At 44.6% G+C, this 17,785-nt stretch overlaps 2 protein-coding genes and 1 long non-coding RNA gene across 6 annotated transcripts; 1 reads left to right on the forward strand and 2 right to left on the reverse strand.

The window, feature by feature from the left end:
• Nucleotides 1-239: 239 nt before the first annotated feature.
• Nucleotides 240-8,520, reverse strand: patz1 (POZ/BTB and AT hook containing zinc finger 1). Of its 2 annotated transcripts, XM_058074942.2 has the most exons (6): nucleotides 7,044-8,520; nucleotides 6,031-6,094; nucleotides 5,782-5,953; nucleotides 4,485-4,643; nucleotides 2,959-3,156; nucleotides 240-2,563 (listed from the first exon to the last, which is right to left on the reverse strand). In XM_058074942.2, the coding sequence occupies exons 1-6, from the start codon at nucleotides 8,186-8,188 to the stop codon at nucleotides 2,100-2,102; spliced, it is 2,202 nt and encodes a 733-aa protein (XP_057930925.2). In that variant the 5' UTR covers nucleotides 8,189-8,520; the 3' UTR covers nucleotides 240-2,099. The 2 variants fall into 2 exon arrangements, with proteins under 2 accessions (XP_057930925.2, XP_057930934.2); XM_058074951.2 differs by lacking the exons at nucleotides 2,959-3,156; nucleotides 4,485-4,643.
• LOC144901302 (uncharacterized) lies at nucleotides 7,125-13,448 on the forward strand. Its single transcript, XR_013629498.1, has 4 exons — nucleotides 7,125-8,143; nucleotides 9,199-9,328; nucleotides 12,900-13,075; nucleotides 13,154-13,448. It is a non-coding gene; the product is annotated as an uncharacterized LOC144901302 (long non-coding RNA).
• Nucleotides 9,747-17,549, reverse strand: eif4enif1 (eukaryotic translation initiation factor 4E nuclear import factor 1). 3 transcript variants are annotated; one of them, XM_058074932.2, is made up of 19 exons: nucleotides 17,240-17,549; nucleotides 16,585-16,726; nucleotides 16,423-16,496; nucleotides 15,446-15,573; nucleotides 14,957-15,231; nucleotides 14,408-14,612; nucleotides 14,177-14,334; nucleotides 13,138-13,276; nucleotides 12,887-13,063; nucleotides 12,427-12,698; nucleotides 12,125-12,199; nucleotides 11,818-12,004; nucleotides 11,646-11,740; nucleotides 11,147-11,283; nucleotides 10,963-11,044; nucleotides 10,743-10,860; nucleotides 10,362-10,670; nucleotides 10,135-10,290; nucleotides 9,747-9,992 (listed from the first exon to the last, which is right to left on the reverse strand). In XM_058074932.2, exons 2-19 carry the CDS (start codon nucleotides 16,678-16,680, stop codon nucleotides 9,805-9,807), a joined length of 2,871 nt encoding a protein of 956 aa, XP_057930915.2. In that variant the 5' UTR covers nucleotides 16,681-16,726; nucleotides 17,240-17,549; the 3' UTR covers nucleotides 9,747-9,804. The 3 variants fall into 3 exon arrangements, with proteins under 3 accessions (XP_057930915.2, XP_078651060.1, XP_078651061.1); XM_078794934.1 differs by having other exon boundaries at nucleotides 11,643-11,740; XM_078794935.1 differs by lacking the exon at nucleotides 17,240-17,549 and adding an exon at nucleotides 16,864-16,997 and having other exon boundaries at nucleotides 11,643-11,740.
• Between the last annotated feature and the right edge of the window lie 236 nt (nucleotides 17,550-17,785).

A 17,785-nucleotide genomic window follows, 5' to 3' on the forward strand; every position in this document is an offset into this window, starting at 1 on the left:
ATAGGATTGCAATCTATATATGGCGTTCATCATCTAATTTGTGTAATTGGCCACGACTTTGGCGTGAGTGGAGGTATTAAAAACTCTGTGTGTGTGTTTGTGTGTGTGTGTGGATTTGTAAAGGGGAGATTTTTGGTCAAGCATAAGCTGTGTAAAATAATGAAAAGAAGACTGTACCAAATGTGTCAAACTAAAAAAAGTTCAGTGTTTTAAATAGAAGTTCAAAACAAAAAGCCAGATGTCTATTCCCATTTCATTTTATTGGCTTGTCATCTCCGCGGCAACAAGAGAGACCGAGTAACAGAGTACAAAAACAAAGATCTATACTGTAGAAAAGTATGCTTATACTGAAATATGTCCAAAGAACAAAACATATTCTAAAAGCTTTGTGTGTATGCCTGTGTACATTTTCTCTATATGTATTCTGTAAAATTTAAATAATAAAAAAAGGAATGTCACGGTACAATTCTCCCAAAAGATGACGTTTGAGTCCACTGCTGTGCACAGTCAGTATTTGGAAGGCACTTTGCAACAGACCAAAAGCAGAAAGCCAAAGAATAAAAAATGCATCTTTTACATTTGAGTACCAATGGGAGTGAAGCATCTTTCACTTTGCCCCCCCTCCCCCAAATAACAACACTAGCCTTAACGGAGTCACAAAAAACAAAACGAACATAACATAAGAAGCGTCTAACACAACAGACAAAAGCAACAAAATATGTTTATGTACACGTCCACCAGTGACACACTGCTTCAATATTTAGATATATTTATAAGATGGTATATACATTTGTTACAATACACTATACTTAGAAGCATAAATAATATAGAAACTCCAATCAAAACAAGAGCAACATCGCACACACACACAGTCGCACACTTCGGCGTTGCATCAGGAACCTTTTGTCATCCTTCCTAACTGGACAGGACGTCGGGTTTTGTCGACAAATACTTCCACAATCGTATACTGCGAGGTTCCGTGAAACAATGCAGTACAGAACGCTCATTTTATGTCACGCCGATGACTAACTAGTGTCTATGATTGGTCCTTTGGGTCACATTTTCTTAGCGGCTGCCATTACCGCCCCTTTCATGCAGACGTGTCGCCAATCAGCCATCACAGCAGATCTGACAGAACCTGGCAAAGCGGGACATCGACTTTGTGGCGCCATCCCACCTCTGTTACCAACTGGCCAGTCCACTTTGTCTACTTTCTGTCAAACTTGCTTGCGTGTTCTGTATAAAAAGGCACGGGTGAATAAATGCCGGATCAACTGTTACAGGGCTGATTTTGCGGTATTTCTGTGTGAAAGGGGCGCAAACAACGCGCGCACACTCACATCCCATCCAACATAACTTAGAACAAGAGCTTCAAACTTGACAAAAACTTGACATACGACACAAAGAACCAAAAAAAAGTGCACCCCAAAAGCAGGGGCATAAATAAGTTAATAAAATAGAATCTACATTTCATAAAATATATATACTGATCATTTAGCTGACCTTGGTCCTCGATAAAGGAACACGCATGGATGGAGCACAAAGAACGGGGAACATTGTCGTCATTTTGGGAACAGCAATGATTCTGACAAGCATGGCTGGAGAATGTGCTTGAAAAGTCAAAGAAAAAGAAAAAAAAAGTGCCTTTAACTTTCGTCTTCTGTCGGTTGCTTGCTCTTTTGTGACTCAGGCAAAAGGGGAAACATGCTAAGTTTTGTGTTTGCTTGCATTGGACACATTGAAAGCGTCTTGTCGGTGAAAGAGCATTATAAATAAACAATCAAACCCCGCCCATTGTTCTGAAGGCCAAGACGATAACGCAACAGTACTCGGATGCATCCGTTGATTCGTCACATGTAGAGAAACATGTGACAGCTCGTTAAACAAGAACAAAAACAACTCATGTCTCATCCTATACTCCGTATATTTTTCTTCCTTTATAAAGATAATTACAACAGCGTATATGCACTTTCCAAAATGTAGAAAAAGTAGGAATCGTATGGCAGTCTGACAAAAATACACACATTGAGCAAGAGAAGTAGTCTTGAGGCAAAGACGGAGCGACCTGGCTTTGTACGGAACATGGCGGACCGAGCACATCACTTCCCTCCAAAGTCCACTCCGCTTTGACCGGCCTCTGCGTCCACCAGCGACGATGCAAAAGCCGACTGGACTATCTGGAAGCCGAAGGACTCCAGCAGAGACATGCTCTGCTGAGGAGAGAAGGGGGTCAGCTCGCTTAAACTGGACCCCGAGCCCGCCTGAGCCCTGGGGGTTTTGTGTACTCTGTGCTGGTGTTTCTTGAGGTAGGACCGGGTGCGGAAGGCCTGGTCGCAGATGGCGCAGGTGAATTTCTTCTCGGGGTCCGTCTTGGTTTTGGGACCCTCCGGGGAACCGAGGCCCCCATCAGAGACTCTGTTGCAGGCCAGCGACGGCACGTCCAGCTCCGGTCTGTCCGTTTTGTGTGGAGATTTCAGTTCTTCACCGTTGGACAGTTCCCCAAATGAAGGATCCGATTCTTCGGAATCCAGATGAGGACACTTGTCAGCGTTTTCCTGCCCATCTGAGGCAAAAACAGGAAGTGGGCATGAGAGGAAAGAAGGGAAAATGAAAGGAAAGAAGCATTAGGACAGCTGAGCTCTTGAACAATTGCATTTTTGTGCGTTTCCATGGTAAAGAGAAAACAAACCTCACTCATTCTTAATAACACGGTCGCAGTTGGACACGTTTATTAGTGGCCTTGTAAATGATTTATAATTAAATAGCTATTCACACAGCTAAGTAAAACTGGTCCCAACTGAACTGTACCTTCTCCAAGTGGGATGACTTCCATGACGCCTGACCACAGCATGAAACCATTCACTTAAAAGTCCATTTGTCCACTGAAAGTGTCGCTAGGCCTGTCAAGCATCGTGCACCCGCCCCGCCCCACCCCACCTCCTGCTGGACTGTACTGACCTGCAGCAGGCCCGTGGACGGGGAAAGCGGGCACCCCACCAGAGCGACACTCCCAGAAATACGGAGCCCCGCCTGGCTTCCCTACTAGCAGCTCGGGCTGCTGGCCCAATGCTGGAGGGCATGGCTGGGGGAGGATTGGAGGTCCGTGAAAGCGAGCCCCTGTCTCGGGTGAGGAGAGTACCAGCTGTCGACTGGCGTCTACAACGGCACCCAGTTGGGGGGAAAGGAAGGATAGACATAACAGGCCACCACAGAGACACAGTTACTATCTGAAGGGCTTATAAACACAACATGCTCCACAGGAAACAAAGGTTGCACTTCCTACAATAACCCTTCAACCTTCCTGGGATCATTACACAACCACTAAAATAAGTCGGCAGTAGACTTGCCTCATCACTACCATCATCATCATCATCATCATCATCATTTTGACAATGACATCCCATAGACAAGATGCACATGCCAGGAACATGCCGGTGTACGTGCTCATTAATGATGCACTTGCACACAACCATATAGATTACTTGTTTAACACAGACCCACACCTACAGTATTTCACCAACGGGAATACACCCACCACATTTCAGCAAATATTTATATTGTATATATATATATATATACAGCAGTATAGATGTACCGTCCACTGAAAATAAGTCAACACACAGCCATTACCGTCTAAATAGCTGGCAACACAAGTGGTTAGCAAGATATCCGTGTCATGCATGCAGTCAAACACAAAGGTGGTAGTGGTCTGGCGCTGCATGAGTGCTGCTGGCACTTGGAGTTGCAATTCATTGAAACATGAATTCCAACATGTACTGCGATCTCTTCCCTTGGGAAACTGTGCCGCTTAACAGTTTCCCAATGTGAGTGGAAGATGAAGGTGGAGGTGATGGAGTGGCCAAGTATGTCTCCTCTCCTCGTGTGGAGTGTTAGCAGACCACAATGACTGTGTGTTGACTTACTGTATCCATTGAGAAGAAACGGTTGCTAAAATGTGAGGGCTGCACTCACTTTTGAGAGATACCGCAGTGTACAAACAAGCTCTTTGTAACACACTTTGGCACACATAACCATCTCTGTGCTATTACGTCTTTGAGGTTCATCCAATAGAGAATGCAGTATGACCAAACATGCAGTAGTGTGCATTGTGGACAACCTGGCAATGGACCAGCCAAGAAAAGACACAAACCATATGCAGCCATGGCCATGCCGGGCACACACGCACACACAAACAGGAAAACTCCCCACATGGTTCTTCATAATAATAATAATAATAATAATAATCTGAATGTTGATGACAGAGAGATTTGATCTGCCCAAAGGTCTGTCACAACTCTAGATGTAGCACACAATGTTCCTCAACTACACACTCATACACACACCTGCACGCATGAACACACGTACGCAGTGAGTGACAAGCTCAGAGCAGCACAGCCTTGTGTTTTCAACAAAGATGCAGCAGCACAACCAGTGAAAGAAGCCGGAGATGTGAATGTTTTGGGATGGGCCGGGCGGTGGCTTGCCTTCCACTGAGCACTGGCGTCCCATGTGGTAAGGGGCGCCGTTGTGCATCTGTAGTTCCCCGCTTGGCTGGGGGAAGGTGTGCAATGTGGCTGAGGGGGGCAGTGGAGAGCCATGATGAGTCTTTGTATGCACCTTAAGGTAGGAGGCAGTGGAGAAACCTGGGACCGACAAGAGCACAAACAAGGCAGTCGTTTGCAAACTCCAAGGCCTTGACAAGGTGCCGTGTGAACCGAGGCTGTCCACAACCAGCTCATGGTCGCCTGGCATGGTTTGACCAGAACAACACTACTAATTGATTGGATGAAACCATCTAGAGGAAATGACAACAGATGCCCTTTAAACTATGCAGCCACGTGTCATCCTTGCTACCACAATCTAGCATAATAACATTTATCACACAAGGTCAAAAATCTGCATAAATCAGGGGTCTCAAACTCTAGTACTTCACATTCCATCGCTTCCCAGCATTCTTTGTGGCACGTCTGTTGTAAAATGTTGCAAAGGTCAGATGTTTAGAGTTAACATAACTTCTATTTACTACCCTCCACTAGTAGTAGTAGTTGTTCTGAGCATGTGACATCTACCTACTGTGTGTTAAGTGGCTGTGTGATGATTTTAGCATTATTTTATGACACCGTAAGGCACACTGTTTAGTTGCGCAATGACCTTCTCTTTGTTGGTGAGTTAATAACTTGGTTGAAAAGGTGATTCTGGATTCAATACTTGATGCAGCCCAGTTGAGTTTGAGACCCCTGGTATAGATATTTTCATTGTGAACTGTTTCCAGGAAGAATTGACCACAAATTCGCACAAAGTCGTCAAGCACGACATCACGCAAAACACCAGCATGTCACACGTGACCTCAGTGTACCTTAGTTCAGTGAGCATCGAAAGGCCTAACTGTTCAATTTATTAGCTAGAATTAGGAGGATACTACCCACTTATGGTAACGGTCAGTAAAATGTACTAGCAAGAGCTCTGCAGTATTTTAGGTCCTTTTCACACAGCTCGCTAAAGCTGGCATTTTCCTGCTTATTTTCAGTGTAAACTAAATAAGAAATAATAATAAAAAATATGTTTCTGTAACATCACGCCTTCGCTGGGTTCTGCATGTGCAAAAAGCAAAGACTGATAACTGCAGACGCTTCTCTTGCGGTTCTGATGCTGCAATTGTCAACAATATCTGTGTGAAAGATGAGGTCATAATATGAGCAAGCCCAAGCAGAGCTTCTTGTGTAGGCTTTTCAGAGTCGCCGTACTGCACTGGAGCTTGTGACCGGCCGTGGACTGAATTACCTTTGTTGCAAATGCCGCAGTAGTTGTGCGTCCCTTCGCTGTGTTTCTTGAGGTGGTCCGTCATGTAGGCTGCTCGGAGGAACTTGCCGCAAACTTTGCAGGGAATTTTGTCCTCGTGACATGCGAGGTGTGACCTGAGGCGATCTCTTGTTGCAAAAGAGGCATTACAAATCTGCAAGAGAGGAAACAACACAAGTTGTTGAAATGTTGAAAAACTCATCAATTTCTTTTAAGGATCCTGCATGTCACCTGGCACTTGTGGGGTCTCTCTGTTGTGTGGACTTGCTTGATATGCCCGTTCAGGTGGTCTGGTCTGGAGAGTAAATTATATTTACTTTTTTAATCTATCTTCCAACAACACATTATCGACACAAGTGATGAAAAATTATCTTCCGGTCAAAACATCCTAAACTAGGTCTGTCAAAATAACAAATTTTGATGCATAGAGACGATTTTTAACTAATGTAAAGATAATATGGCATAATAATTTGAGTATACCATATCAAAAGGAATACATTTTAGTTTCTCAAGACTATTTACCTTGTAATTCGAATGTAAAGTGCTTATAAATAAATAAATTAAACAATGACAAAGACAGACTCTCTTTCAGCAAAAAATGCACTTAAACAAGAATCAATCACAACATTTCTGATTCTGAATCAGTGTCGCTTCCGTTATTGTCTGGATATTGACAAAAAACTAAGAAATAACCCATAAATACTCTGACCAGTATTTGCCGCAAATGGTGGTCACGTCAGATATTGACTGGTTTTTGGTTGACACCAGTACAGTTAAACTGTGCAATTGCTCAGTAGCACAGACTTAGACTGACTTGTGGACATCATTTGAGAGAGATGGGTCTTTTATGTTCATGGAGAACTTCTTAAATCAACAAAATCAAGTATTTTTGTTGGGTTTAAGGGAAGCCAAAAAAAAGTCAAGGTACACTCAGTCCAACCTCCACACCGGCAGGGGGCAGTATACATTTTGGAAGAGTCTATGATTGAGAGCCTGAAGAAGTGTTCGGCGTTGTTGAAACCAAAACAAATCGCCAAAAATAAATGCAGATTTGGAATGGCATATATGCTAGTTTAACTAAAAATGCAGCAAGACACACCAAAAATAACGTTCTGTGTCAAACTAAAACGAACGTGAACCAGTGAAACGACACCACACACATGACATATTGCTATTGTCAAAATGAGTTCTCCTCGTAAGGACACTACCATAACAAAGACGTCACAGAACGAAGTGAAACTCACCTGGAAAAGCCTTTGCCGCAACTTTGACACACGTACGGTTTTCCCACCGAGCCGTCGTGGGAGCGCACATGATACGACATCCTGTCTTTGCGTTTGAAACGCAGTCCACACACGTGACACGCATAGGGCTTCTCCCCGGAGTGCGACAGCTTATGTCGGTTAAGGTGGTAAACGTCGCGGAAAACTTTACCGCAAATGTCGCAGCCGACGTGCCGCCGCGTCCTCTCCCTCTTGCGGCCGTTGTCCAGCGTCAGGTCCCCGGGGAAATGTTCCCCGTTCTCCTGACCCATCAGCCCTATGTTACCGGAGCGTCCACCGATGTTGGCTCCGTGTTGGGCTTCGTGGTTCTTCAGACGGGAGGCTTCGGTGAAAGCTTTGCCGCAAGCCCCGCACGGGAAGAGGACAATGTCTTTCTGCGTGTTGTGGTGGAAGGCGACGGGCTCTTCTGACCCGCCTGCCTTCTTTGGTCTCCCCCTTCCCCGCTTGGTGCCGTGATGAAAGGAGCTACCCGTTGTTACAACCGGTAAACCTTCCACTTGCTGGAGGATGTGCATCGATCCATCAGCGGCGTCCTCCAGGAGTCCACTCCCATCCACATGTCCATTGTTAGCGAAGCTCTGTCCATTCACCTGCAGCCCGTTCACCAAGTCCTCCTGCTGGGCCACCGTGAAGCCCAGCTCCGTGGATCCAACGGCCTGGAAGAGGCTGGCGTTTCCTCCCCGTGAGGCCGGGACGAGGATTTGCACATTAGATTGTTTGATGACCTCCTGGCAGATCTCGATGACGGATCGCATCAACAGAAACTTGGCAGCTGTCATCAGTTCGGGGAAGCTCTCCAGCCGCACCACAATCCTCGACGTGTACGCGAAGTCCAAGATGTCTTTGAAAACTTTCGGACTGATGGTGTGCATCTCCAGCTCCCTGGCTTCCCCCCCACCGCCGAAGACCGACTCGAAGTACTCGCTGCACGCCGCCAGCACCGCCTTGTGAGCGGGGAAGCTCTCCTCGCCGACGCGCAGGATCACGTCGCAGAACCTGCCTCCATCTTTCCTCTGGACGTTGAGGTTGTGTAGCATCTCGGCGCTGTGCTTGCTCACCTGGTAGGTGTACGAAGAAGTCCAAGATGGCTCCGCTACTTTCTCCATGCCGAATTCATCCACCGGCGAAAGGTCGTGAGCGGCCACGGTGGAAGAAAGGACGGTAGCTAGCCGAGGCGAGCCGTCGGTTAGTTAACAGTTAACGCTTAGCTAGCAACAACCCCCCCGCTCCTTTACGTTCAGATGCTAGCCTCGCAGCAAGCTAAAAATGGCAGCCCCCCAGCTTCCTGTGAACTTTGAACTCTTTCTTCACGGGTGGGGGGTCGGTCTCTTTATGTCCGGAAGACTCAAATGTTTACATTGAGCTAATTGTTCTTTTAGTTCTTTGATATCCGTTTCGCTTTCACATTATCAATATGGACGTGCTTCGGGGGTGTTTTTAAAAAGCGCTGTGATAAATATGAATACGCAGATCCCCTCCAAAGACGCGGTCTTCACTTCCTGTTGACACAAACCCCTCCCCCAAAACTTCCGCTCGACAATCGACATGTCGCCCTGGCTGGTCCTCAGTTGCCTTCAGCTTATCATCTTCCCATCAATTTAAATGGCCACATAATTTGGTGAACAATGCAATGTCCTCAAGTGATCTCATTCCAATGTTTACATTGTTGACAGGATTTTAAATAATTAGTTAATTAATGATTAGTTAATAAAAAGTCATTCAGTAGTCCCACATTTAATAAGTTATTTGAGAACATGGTCTTGCGTCAAATTATTAACTTCCCTAATCAATTTACAGAATCCTGGCCGGAACTAGTCGCAGAGCTTTAATTACTTTACAAAGATATGAGTTTGAAATTGGAGGTGAATCTATTTCTCATTTTAATTTTAATAACTGAGCTCATGCTGATTAAGGTTTTTAATGTCACAGCCATCTAGTCCAATCAAACCCTAACGACTAACGGCAAGGGCGGGAGGAAAAGCAGACAAACACTTTATACCAAAATGATTTAGTCAATTTTATTTATTAATTCTATCTGTGCTTCATAACTTAATAGCACAAAAAATGGAGTCCCCTACACCTCCAAAAATTGTGATCCTGCCTCTTCTTGTGGCAGGATGATGGGAAGGGACACAGTTTCAGAAGAAAACCAAACAAAAATACACAGAAGGCACAACCAGCTGTCCCTTGGAGTCGCCTTGAAATGATCCAGCTCATCACATCTACAGAACTGAGCCAGCATCAAGGTAAGAGTACACAGCAAAATCTCCTCATCCAACACTTGCAGTAGCTCTCAGTGCAGTTCTTGAGGGAAAATGAATGTCACAACAAGAGTGATACAAGGTCATGGTGACAGTCTCTACAGCATTTAAACTGCACAATACTTTCACCTCTATTCCTAGAAAAGAAACCATTGCTATATACAGGGGGACTAAGAAAAGTTCCCATCATCTGTACAATTGTGAATATACATAACTTACTCCCAAATTTACTACGAGTCTCATACAAAAAAAGAGGGACAAAAAAAGTCACTTTGCTGCAGTAACAAATCTCCATTGCCTGACTTCCATTTTGTGTCAATCTTAAAGAGCTTGGGGTCAAAACAGACTGCAGGTGTGTGCAGCAGCTTTCAAATTAAAGTTCACATTTTAAATGCATTGATCAGGGAGGGTGGGGGGTGGGGGTGGGGGAGATTTCGCAGTCCGCCTCAGTGTTAATTTTCTTATGGCCGGAACTCCAACTCATCAACACTTATGACCTTAGCTGGCATGGAGGGAAGTTGTTGATCCAGCACGTCTGATCCAAACCACTTGGAGAGGCCTGGAGGGGGGCTCCTGCCGTGCCGCTGGGGACCATTTGTTCGATGCGGCCCTTGGCTCTGAGACTGTGAGCCTGGGATGCTCTGATGTACTGCAAGAGGAAAAATGTTTAAAACCACAATCTATTTTGATTTGATGAAGAAGATGGCATGTATGTGCTAGCATGTACTTGTGCATACATTTAGAATAAACCTTTGAGATGCAGCACTTCACCGGGATTTGCTTTTACTCACTTGGTCTCTGCTGCTGCATTACTGCCAGCTGCATCTGACTATTTGCTCTGGGAGGTAGAAGCGGGTGCCCTCCCGTGGCGCTGAGAGGGTACATTGGCTGGCCAAGTATTGCGGGAGGCAAGCCCTGAAGCTGAGCAAGGTCATGTGGATATATACCTGATAAGGAGCGAGATAAAGTTGCGTTTGTTAGACCGCAATGTTAAGGACCCAAGAATGTTTGGCGTTACCTTGGGCAAGTGCAGGTGTAAGCTGCTGGGGTTGGATTCCCTGTGCAATCATTCGTTGAACCACATTTGGGTGGAGCTGGGGAGGAGGGCGCACCATTGGTACATGGGATAGTAGCGGTACCGGGTAGATGGGACGAGGGAAAGTGGAAGATGGCCCTGGCAGTGCCGCGGTAGACGTATGATGTCCAGCAGAAAGAGGCCTGAGTCGCTCCTGGTCCTTGTTTGGCAAGCTCTGAGAGGTGGACTTCATTCCACCAGACTGGGCAGCCTTCCCTTCCACGGCATCCGGATGTAGATTAGGCAAGGTTTCTATCAAGATAAGCATGTCCAAAATCTCAACACTCAGAAATTCAAAATATGTACATTTAAAAAGGCCTGTACCATCTTGTGCTGCTGCCTCCTCTTTGGTCTCTGATCGACCTGATGGATCATCTTTGCTTTTCTCTTTCGTCGCATACATTTTGCGGATCACTGACGTGGGTGTAAATGATGGAGACAGCTAACAAGAAAATAAGAAAACACTTAGATACAAAACAGCATTTTGTATCTATGAAACATCAACGAACAACTCTGTGGCCGAGGAGCATAAAATGTTGCTTACCATGCTGGTGACAGCACTGCCTGGTGAGTTCCTTCCAGCAGGCTGGGCCCCTGGGCCAGGGGAGCGGTTAACACGCTGTGGACTGAAACCAAGAGCACATTAGATACAAGTATGCTATATATGCAGTAAATGTTAGCTTAGGAGTATACTGCACAACCCATTGCTTAGAAGGATAGTTCCTCACCGATTTCGAAAACATTTGTCCTGTGGGAGCCTGTTGTAGCCAGACTGGTATTGATGGTGGGCCTGTAGTGCAAGATCGTGGTGGAATGCTAGTGCTTCTAGATCTGCATGATTCACTGGCATGGAGAGCGCCCTCATCTGGGAAACAGGAAGGAAAACATGTTGAAGAAACAAATTAATCAAATTCTGTCCCAGACTGTCACAAATGTTAAAACAGTTTTTTTATAGTTTTACATACAGAAAACTTGAAATGCATATAAAAACATAGTTGAAAGGAATAAAGAATTTAAGGTGGATTTTACTTCCATTGAAGACATGATTGTTCCCAAAGACACCAGAAGATGCATGCCATATTATACACTAACCGAAGAATGCACACTGAGGCAAAACAAAAAACACGCCAACCAGGGTGGACGCTAACAGAGGTTCCACTGTACTAACATCAAGTTCTGAATAGTATGTCTGTGAAAGAAACCCAAGGAAAACAATTGTGCTACCTGCTGCTGCTGAGCTGCAGATCCAGGGCTGATAGACCTGTGTATATCAGCAAATTGTTCAGGCATCATGGGCTGAGGACCAACTGGGAAGCCTTGAGCTACCAAGAGGAGAGAAAAGACTTATCCAGCTTGTTTGAAACAACACATCACAACATGTTTAACACATGCCTATTACCTGCTGAATGTGGTAACCGGCTATTGAAGTAGTCGGGTGAGAGTGCCCTCTGTGGAAAGAGAGGTGGCGAGGGACCCTTGTGCAGCAGGCCATGTAGCGGATTGGGGGCCGCTGGGCCTTCAGAATTGCCCAAAAGGTTGCCAAGGAGTGCGGGTGAGCCACTACGAGCCGGTCCTCCTAGGAGCTCCTGTGATGCAACACACATTTGATCATTTTATGGTAACTTACACCCAAAATTACAGTGTCATTTGAGATAATCGCAGGGCAACTACTTGATATTCTACATTTTGACCGTCATCTCAAATACCTGGAAGATGTTTTTTGGCTGCTGAGCAGGCATCTTAGCTTCAGGCAGAGTCACCACCGCTTGGTCTGAAGATGGCTGAAATCATACACAACATTGAATTTGTGAATGCAATGGAACCCCAGCATAACAGAAGTTTCGGATTCTGAAGCCAATTTATGCCCATCACCGTCTTAATAAAATTGTTTGCAAAAGTTCTCCAAGTTACAAGTTTAGTTTTGCCATTAGAGGGGAACCTTTTCCTTTACCAGTGAAACATGTCCAGTCTAAAGTAATGAAATTGAATTGAAATGAGAAATACTTGCATTGCTTGAGCCGGTTTTGGGGTGAGTTGGCAGGGTTCCACTCGCCTTCATGCTGCTGACCAGTTTATTAAAAGCAGACATGTCTGTGTCACGCGGGCGTGAGCGGACACTGGGACCTCCAGTTAAAGCCTCCTCTAAATGCTCGGCCATGAAGGGCGTCCCGTTGCCTCTCTTTGGTGGGGCCACCTTTTGCCTGTGTGGTTCTGAGCCTAGTTTCATGCCCTTCATCTCACCCTCCACCTCCTCCAGGGACAGCACTGCTCCAGAGTGAGCTATGGTTGATAGTAAAAACTTAAATCACCATCACTCCATGTTAATGCCAATATAAAAAGGTTTAATTTCTAGAAACACGAGCATTTTTATTCAAGAGAAGTTTCACAAGGTTACCAAAGAACACTAATAAAATTCATTCAACTATTAAGTGCACACAACATTTTTACATAACTGAAGTAACACTCACTGCTTTCCCGTAGGCGAGCCTTGTTGACTGAAAGTGTGGAGAGAAGAGGCTTCACGTCTATTTTGGCCTTGTGCAACAGTTCCAGTATGTCCACTTTCTCTTTGCCCTCCGATGACTGAATGGGTGTGAAGTATGAAGCGGGACCTTGACCAGGAGATGTACCGAGCCCTTCAAGACCTTTTAGTGAAGGTAGTTGCAAGATTAACTTGAAAACTTGACTTATACCCTGCATTGGAACAAAGAAATCTTACCTGCTAGTTTTTCCAGCTCCTCATGCGGCGTGGACCTCAGGCTGCTTGAGCGGCTGCCTGAAGGGCTCAAGTTACTGGAGAACCATTGACTGAAGCGGCTTGCTGATACTGGTCCCTCCCCTAAAACATCCTCGATCATCTAAAAAAAGACAGAAAAGGTGAGTGGGCAAAAAGGTGAAAAAGTGCCAGTCATGTTTAGACTGTTTTACTGCATCGCTGGAGTCATGTTATTCACAGCACAAAAAGTGCAGAAAGACGAACTCTGGCAAGACCTCCTCACTAGCTAATTTGAGAAATATATAGCTAACTTGATGGGCATAAACTTAAAAATAGAAAACTTATCTTATTGGAATGATCCCCATCAACAATCCTCATGAGTGATATGAACACATCTTTTCAGTGCATTGTAAAGATATAAAAACTTCATGGCAAAAAAAGGATACACGTAAGGGACGTAGCTATTCCGCATATAGTCTTCAGGAAAAGCCTCACAAAGTGCCACCAACTGTCCAATTATGTAATGTGATGCCAAAGAACTGTGAAAGTTACCCCACAACACCAGCTCACTACTAGCTGGTGAGAGACTAGCTTCATGACACACACCGGCAGTGTGTCAGTGGCGTGTTCACAATGCCTCAGGCCACATCACATATTGGAGCTGCCGCCACTGCTACCATGTTAGTTTTGGAAACGCTAATGTTCCTTTCTATGTTGCAATGTGAAATCAATGCACCCAGGAAGGCAGTTCCAGTAATGTTGAAAAATGTCCAAAACACAGCACGTATTACATGTCTTTGTGGGCAGAATATGATGTGCACCATTAAGCCGCATTTTTTTTTTTTATCTTTATAATGCACATAACCACCTCAGAGAAAGGCGAGTTGTGATGAAGTTGCAGCAGCATCTTCTAGTGATGTTTAGTACCACAGCAAATAGATGGATAGGTACTTTGAACCCAAAGGTGTAATTTAGAGGAAACCTTCTCATTCTAAAAAAAAAAAAACACCACCAAAAAACCCATGTGCATCCCATTCCTTACAGATGCCAGTCCTGGCATGGTCTTCTCCAGGTTAAAAAATTCATTGAAGTCAAAGTCTCCAGCCGACTGCTCTGGCAGCACATCTGGGTGGGGAACCTCCTGATCGGCTGTAGGGCGGACACTGACATCTTGCTCCTCTGGCTGTCCATTGCAGGCCACTGATGCACATAAACATGGCAAATTAAGCAGCAGTATTTTGAACATACCTAAATTTACCCTATTTGAACGTACTCTCTTTTACAGACTCTGTCCTCTTCCTTGACCGCCTCGACTTGCGTCTGTCATCCTCCAGTATTTTATCATCAAATCCAATGAGCTCTATCGTCTCAGACTGGCTTGTAGGACCGCCAGAAAACCATTCTGGCTCCTCCTCCGCATACGAATCATTCCTTCTCCTTTCGCTGAACACACGCTTGTCTCCAAAGTCTCTCTCTCTCTGGGACAAAGAAACGACAAGTCAAGGACAAAACATGGGCTTGGTCTACCCGAGTCAAGTTATTTGATACCTGGCATGGAAAAATCAAGGCTGCATATGGCCATCTTTTAGTTTATGCTCATGCACGATATGACAATACATACAGTATAGAAGGTTTGAGCACAAACATCAAGTTTGGCAGAAGTCGGAATGTCTTGTTTTAACGTTAGCATTACTTGCGTGAAGTGTCTAGAGGTACTTTTGTTGTGGACTACTGTATATGTAAAACTGACTTGACATTGCAGTCCCAACTGTAACGCTTAATGTAGTAAGACTGACTTGGAATGAAATCAATCTGAGCCAACCCTGTATCTTTTATCCTTGAAGTCTCGCTCCCGTTCCCTCTCCTTCTCTAGGCGGGCTTCTCTCTCAAAGGCTCGGGCAGCGATGATGCGTCCACTTCCAATTCTACGCGGTCCTCCTAAACGGAGACTCTCATTCTCCTTGTTTTCAAGGGGGCTGATTGGTCGGGAGGAGTGTACGGCAGGTGCAGCATTGCCTTGGCATCCACCTCCAAAGCTGCGACGCTGCGGGCTCAGTATGACATCCAAGTCATCCTCTTTTAGCCGCTCACGAGGATCTGAACAAAACACAGCAAACTGGCTTAATTTTAGCTGAGCACAAACAACTTACCAAACCAAACAAAAATTTTAGCTCAAAGGGGATCTATTGTGCCTTTACAATTTTGGACCTAGAAATGTTAATGTTATATTCTTGTGTTAAACACTGCCAAAGCATCAGATGAGGTTTAAGGACTCTGCACGCCCTGTTTTAAATCAATGAAATCCCTTTACCTGGGATTCTTCTTTTCAGTGGAACTCGATCCTCTGAATAATCCTTCTTCAAAGCATCCATTGGAGAGTTGCGTCCTGAGGTAGGATACAGCGAGGCATGCCACTTCTCAGGGTCCCAGACACCATCACTGCGCCAAAACAGACATTACAATAAACGATTGGGAAAATCGACTCAAGTACAGTCTCACTCAATGTTTTTCCAATATTCGCCATACATTCACTGTATTTGAGACAGCCTGCTGCTCATTTTTCTCACCTTTCCAGCATGTAGACTAAATATGTAGCAGTGTTCTCCCTCTCTCCCTCAACACCCTCCACCATCCCGTTGCTGTGCTCATGACTTTGCAGTGTGTAACCCCCCTCTCTCTCATCACTCAAGTGTTGACACAAACGGCACAACACATTTTGACAAATCACATGCAGCTTCAAAGAAAAAAAGGCATGCAGGAAAAATAAAAAAACAACAGCCGATGAATTCACTTCAAACGCCTTTCCAGGCGTGGATCCCGACCTAAAGACGAGCGCGAGTCATTACTAGCCATAGTGACAAGTAGTTTGGAGATACCTTTCTTTTTTTGCTACCACTTCCTGGTGAAATACATCAGCCAGTGGTATTAATGGGCCTGTGGCACATAAACACTGCAAAAACACCAATTAGACGGCTCCTGCAACTAACCACCACACAGATTGCACTCCTGAGGGAAACACTTCAACTGCAATCCAGTTCTTTGATCAGTAATCAATCATATACCATGCATACTTCAAAACCATGTCGTAGGCTGCACCACCATTGAAGTTCAAGGCCAATATTAAATGTAGTGAATAAACTTAAAAGGTGAGTGCTATCAAAGTATATCGGGCAAAAATCTAGCCTTTTCTCACACAGCAGGGGAGAGCAGAGGAAACAAAAAAATCACATAATTAATGTGTAGTGCAGAACCAGTAGCTTGTCACACCTCCTAAGAATTAAGTCTTACCTGTCATATTTCTCTGATAGACATTCTGGCCTTTCATTGGAGATGGGCAGCTCTTTTATATAGAGAAGCTCTTCCTACATATTGACAAAACAGAATTAATTACAATCAAAACATCCAAAAATTAAAACGTCCCAATTGTTCCCCCCTCCTGCACTTCACAACCTTGGTATATCTGTATGGAGCTGTTGCTGGTTTCTTAACTTGATCCGCAGCATCACCACTTCCATTCTTCTCTTCAACACAAGCGTCACCATCCATGGTAGATTTCAGATACAGGAAAACAGCCTCAAGGCAAACAATGACTCTGTTGGAAGTAAAGTTAAGAGTCTTTATTCAATGTGCGCCCTATGGCATGGCCCAATAGAGTACATACTTTTGGTTAGATGCATTAAAAAGTATAAATCTTAAGGGTCAATGTTCAGTCAACCACAAAGAAAGTACATTGCAAATAATGTTGGGGAAAAGACATCAAAAGGCAGAAAAAAAGTCCAAAGGCCCAAAGGTTGTCCACGCTGCAATTCTGACGCTGACGAGTCCCGGCAAGTCCCAACTATCCAATTAGCAAGTTAATTGATTACACCTTGGAGGCAATGAGAGGCAACTATTGCAAATGAGCAAATTGAGAAAAGACGAAATAGGTAGCAAGATAATTTAACAAAACTACATTCAGATCAAGACAGTAGTTCTAAAACAACGTAATTGTTGTTTTTCTTTTAGAGTTCTGGTAAACATTACGCATCGTAAACGCCATCTGAACCTCATGTGTAGTACACATTGTACAGACGTCTAAAACTCTATTCAATTAAAAACGACTCACCGGAGTGCCGGCTATGTAGGAAAGTGGTTGATGTCAGCTAGCTAGCTAATCTAGCCCCTTTAGCTAGCTAGCTAGCCAACTAGCTGGGGAATGGGATAAAGCCCACCCACGGAATCTTATGCCAGCTAGGTTATTGTAGTGATGTAAGGAAATTAACTGTACTAGGGTGACTTAAATAACTATACGGTCTTATCTTATTAGCTCTAAATAATCTGAAATACTTGTCTACACGCTCTCTCTTCCCTGAGTCGTAGCAGCAATTTTTCTCTGATCGCCGCTTTAAGAAGGTCCTCGGAACCCTGACGCAGTGCCCCTCGCGCCTTTGTAGAAATTGAACTCGTCTGATATGTTTGATATTTACCACTGAGAAAGCTAACAACACAACATTAAGTTAATATACCAGGAAGGGAGAAAAATGAATTTATAACAAAAAAATAGTGTAGCCGCAATGTTCAAAATTTACAGTTGTTACAGGCAACTACTCGGACAGCTATCGCAGCATTGGAGTGTGCTTGATTTGTAAACCTTTTGGAGCGGTGTTGGCGC

This window comes from Doryrhamphus excisus, linkage group LG11 (assembly GCF_037039965.1).
Source record: "Doryrhamphus excisus strain RoL-2023G ecotype Guam linkage group LG11, RoL_Dexc_Guam_v1.1, whole genome shotgun sequence".
Classification (NCBI taxonomy): Eukaryota; Metazoa; Chordata; class Actinopteri; order Syngnathiformes; family Syngnathidae; genus Doryrhamphus; species Doryrhamphus excisus.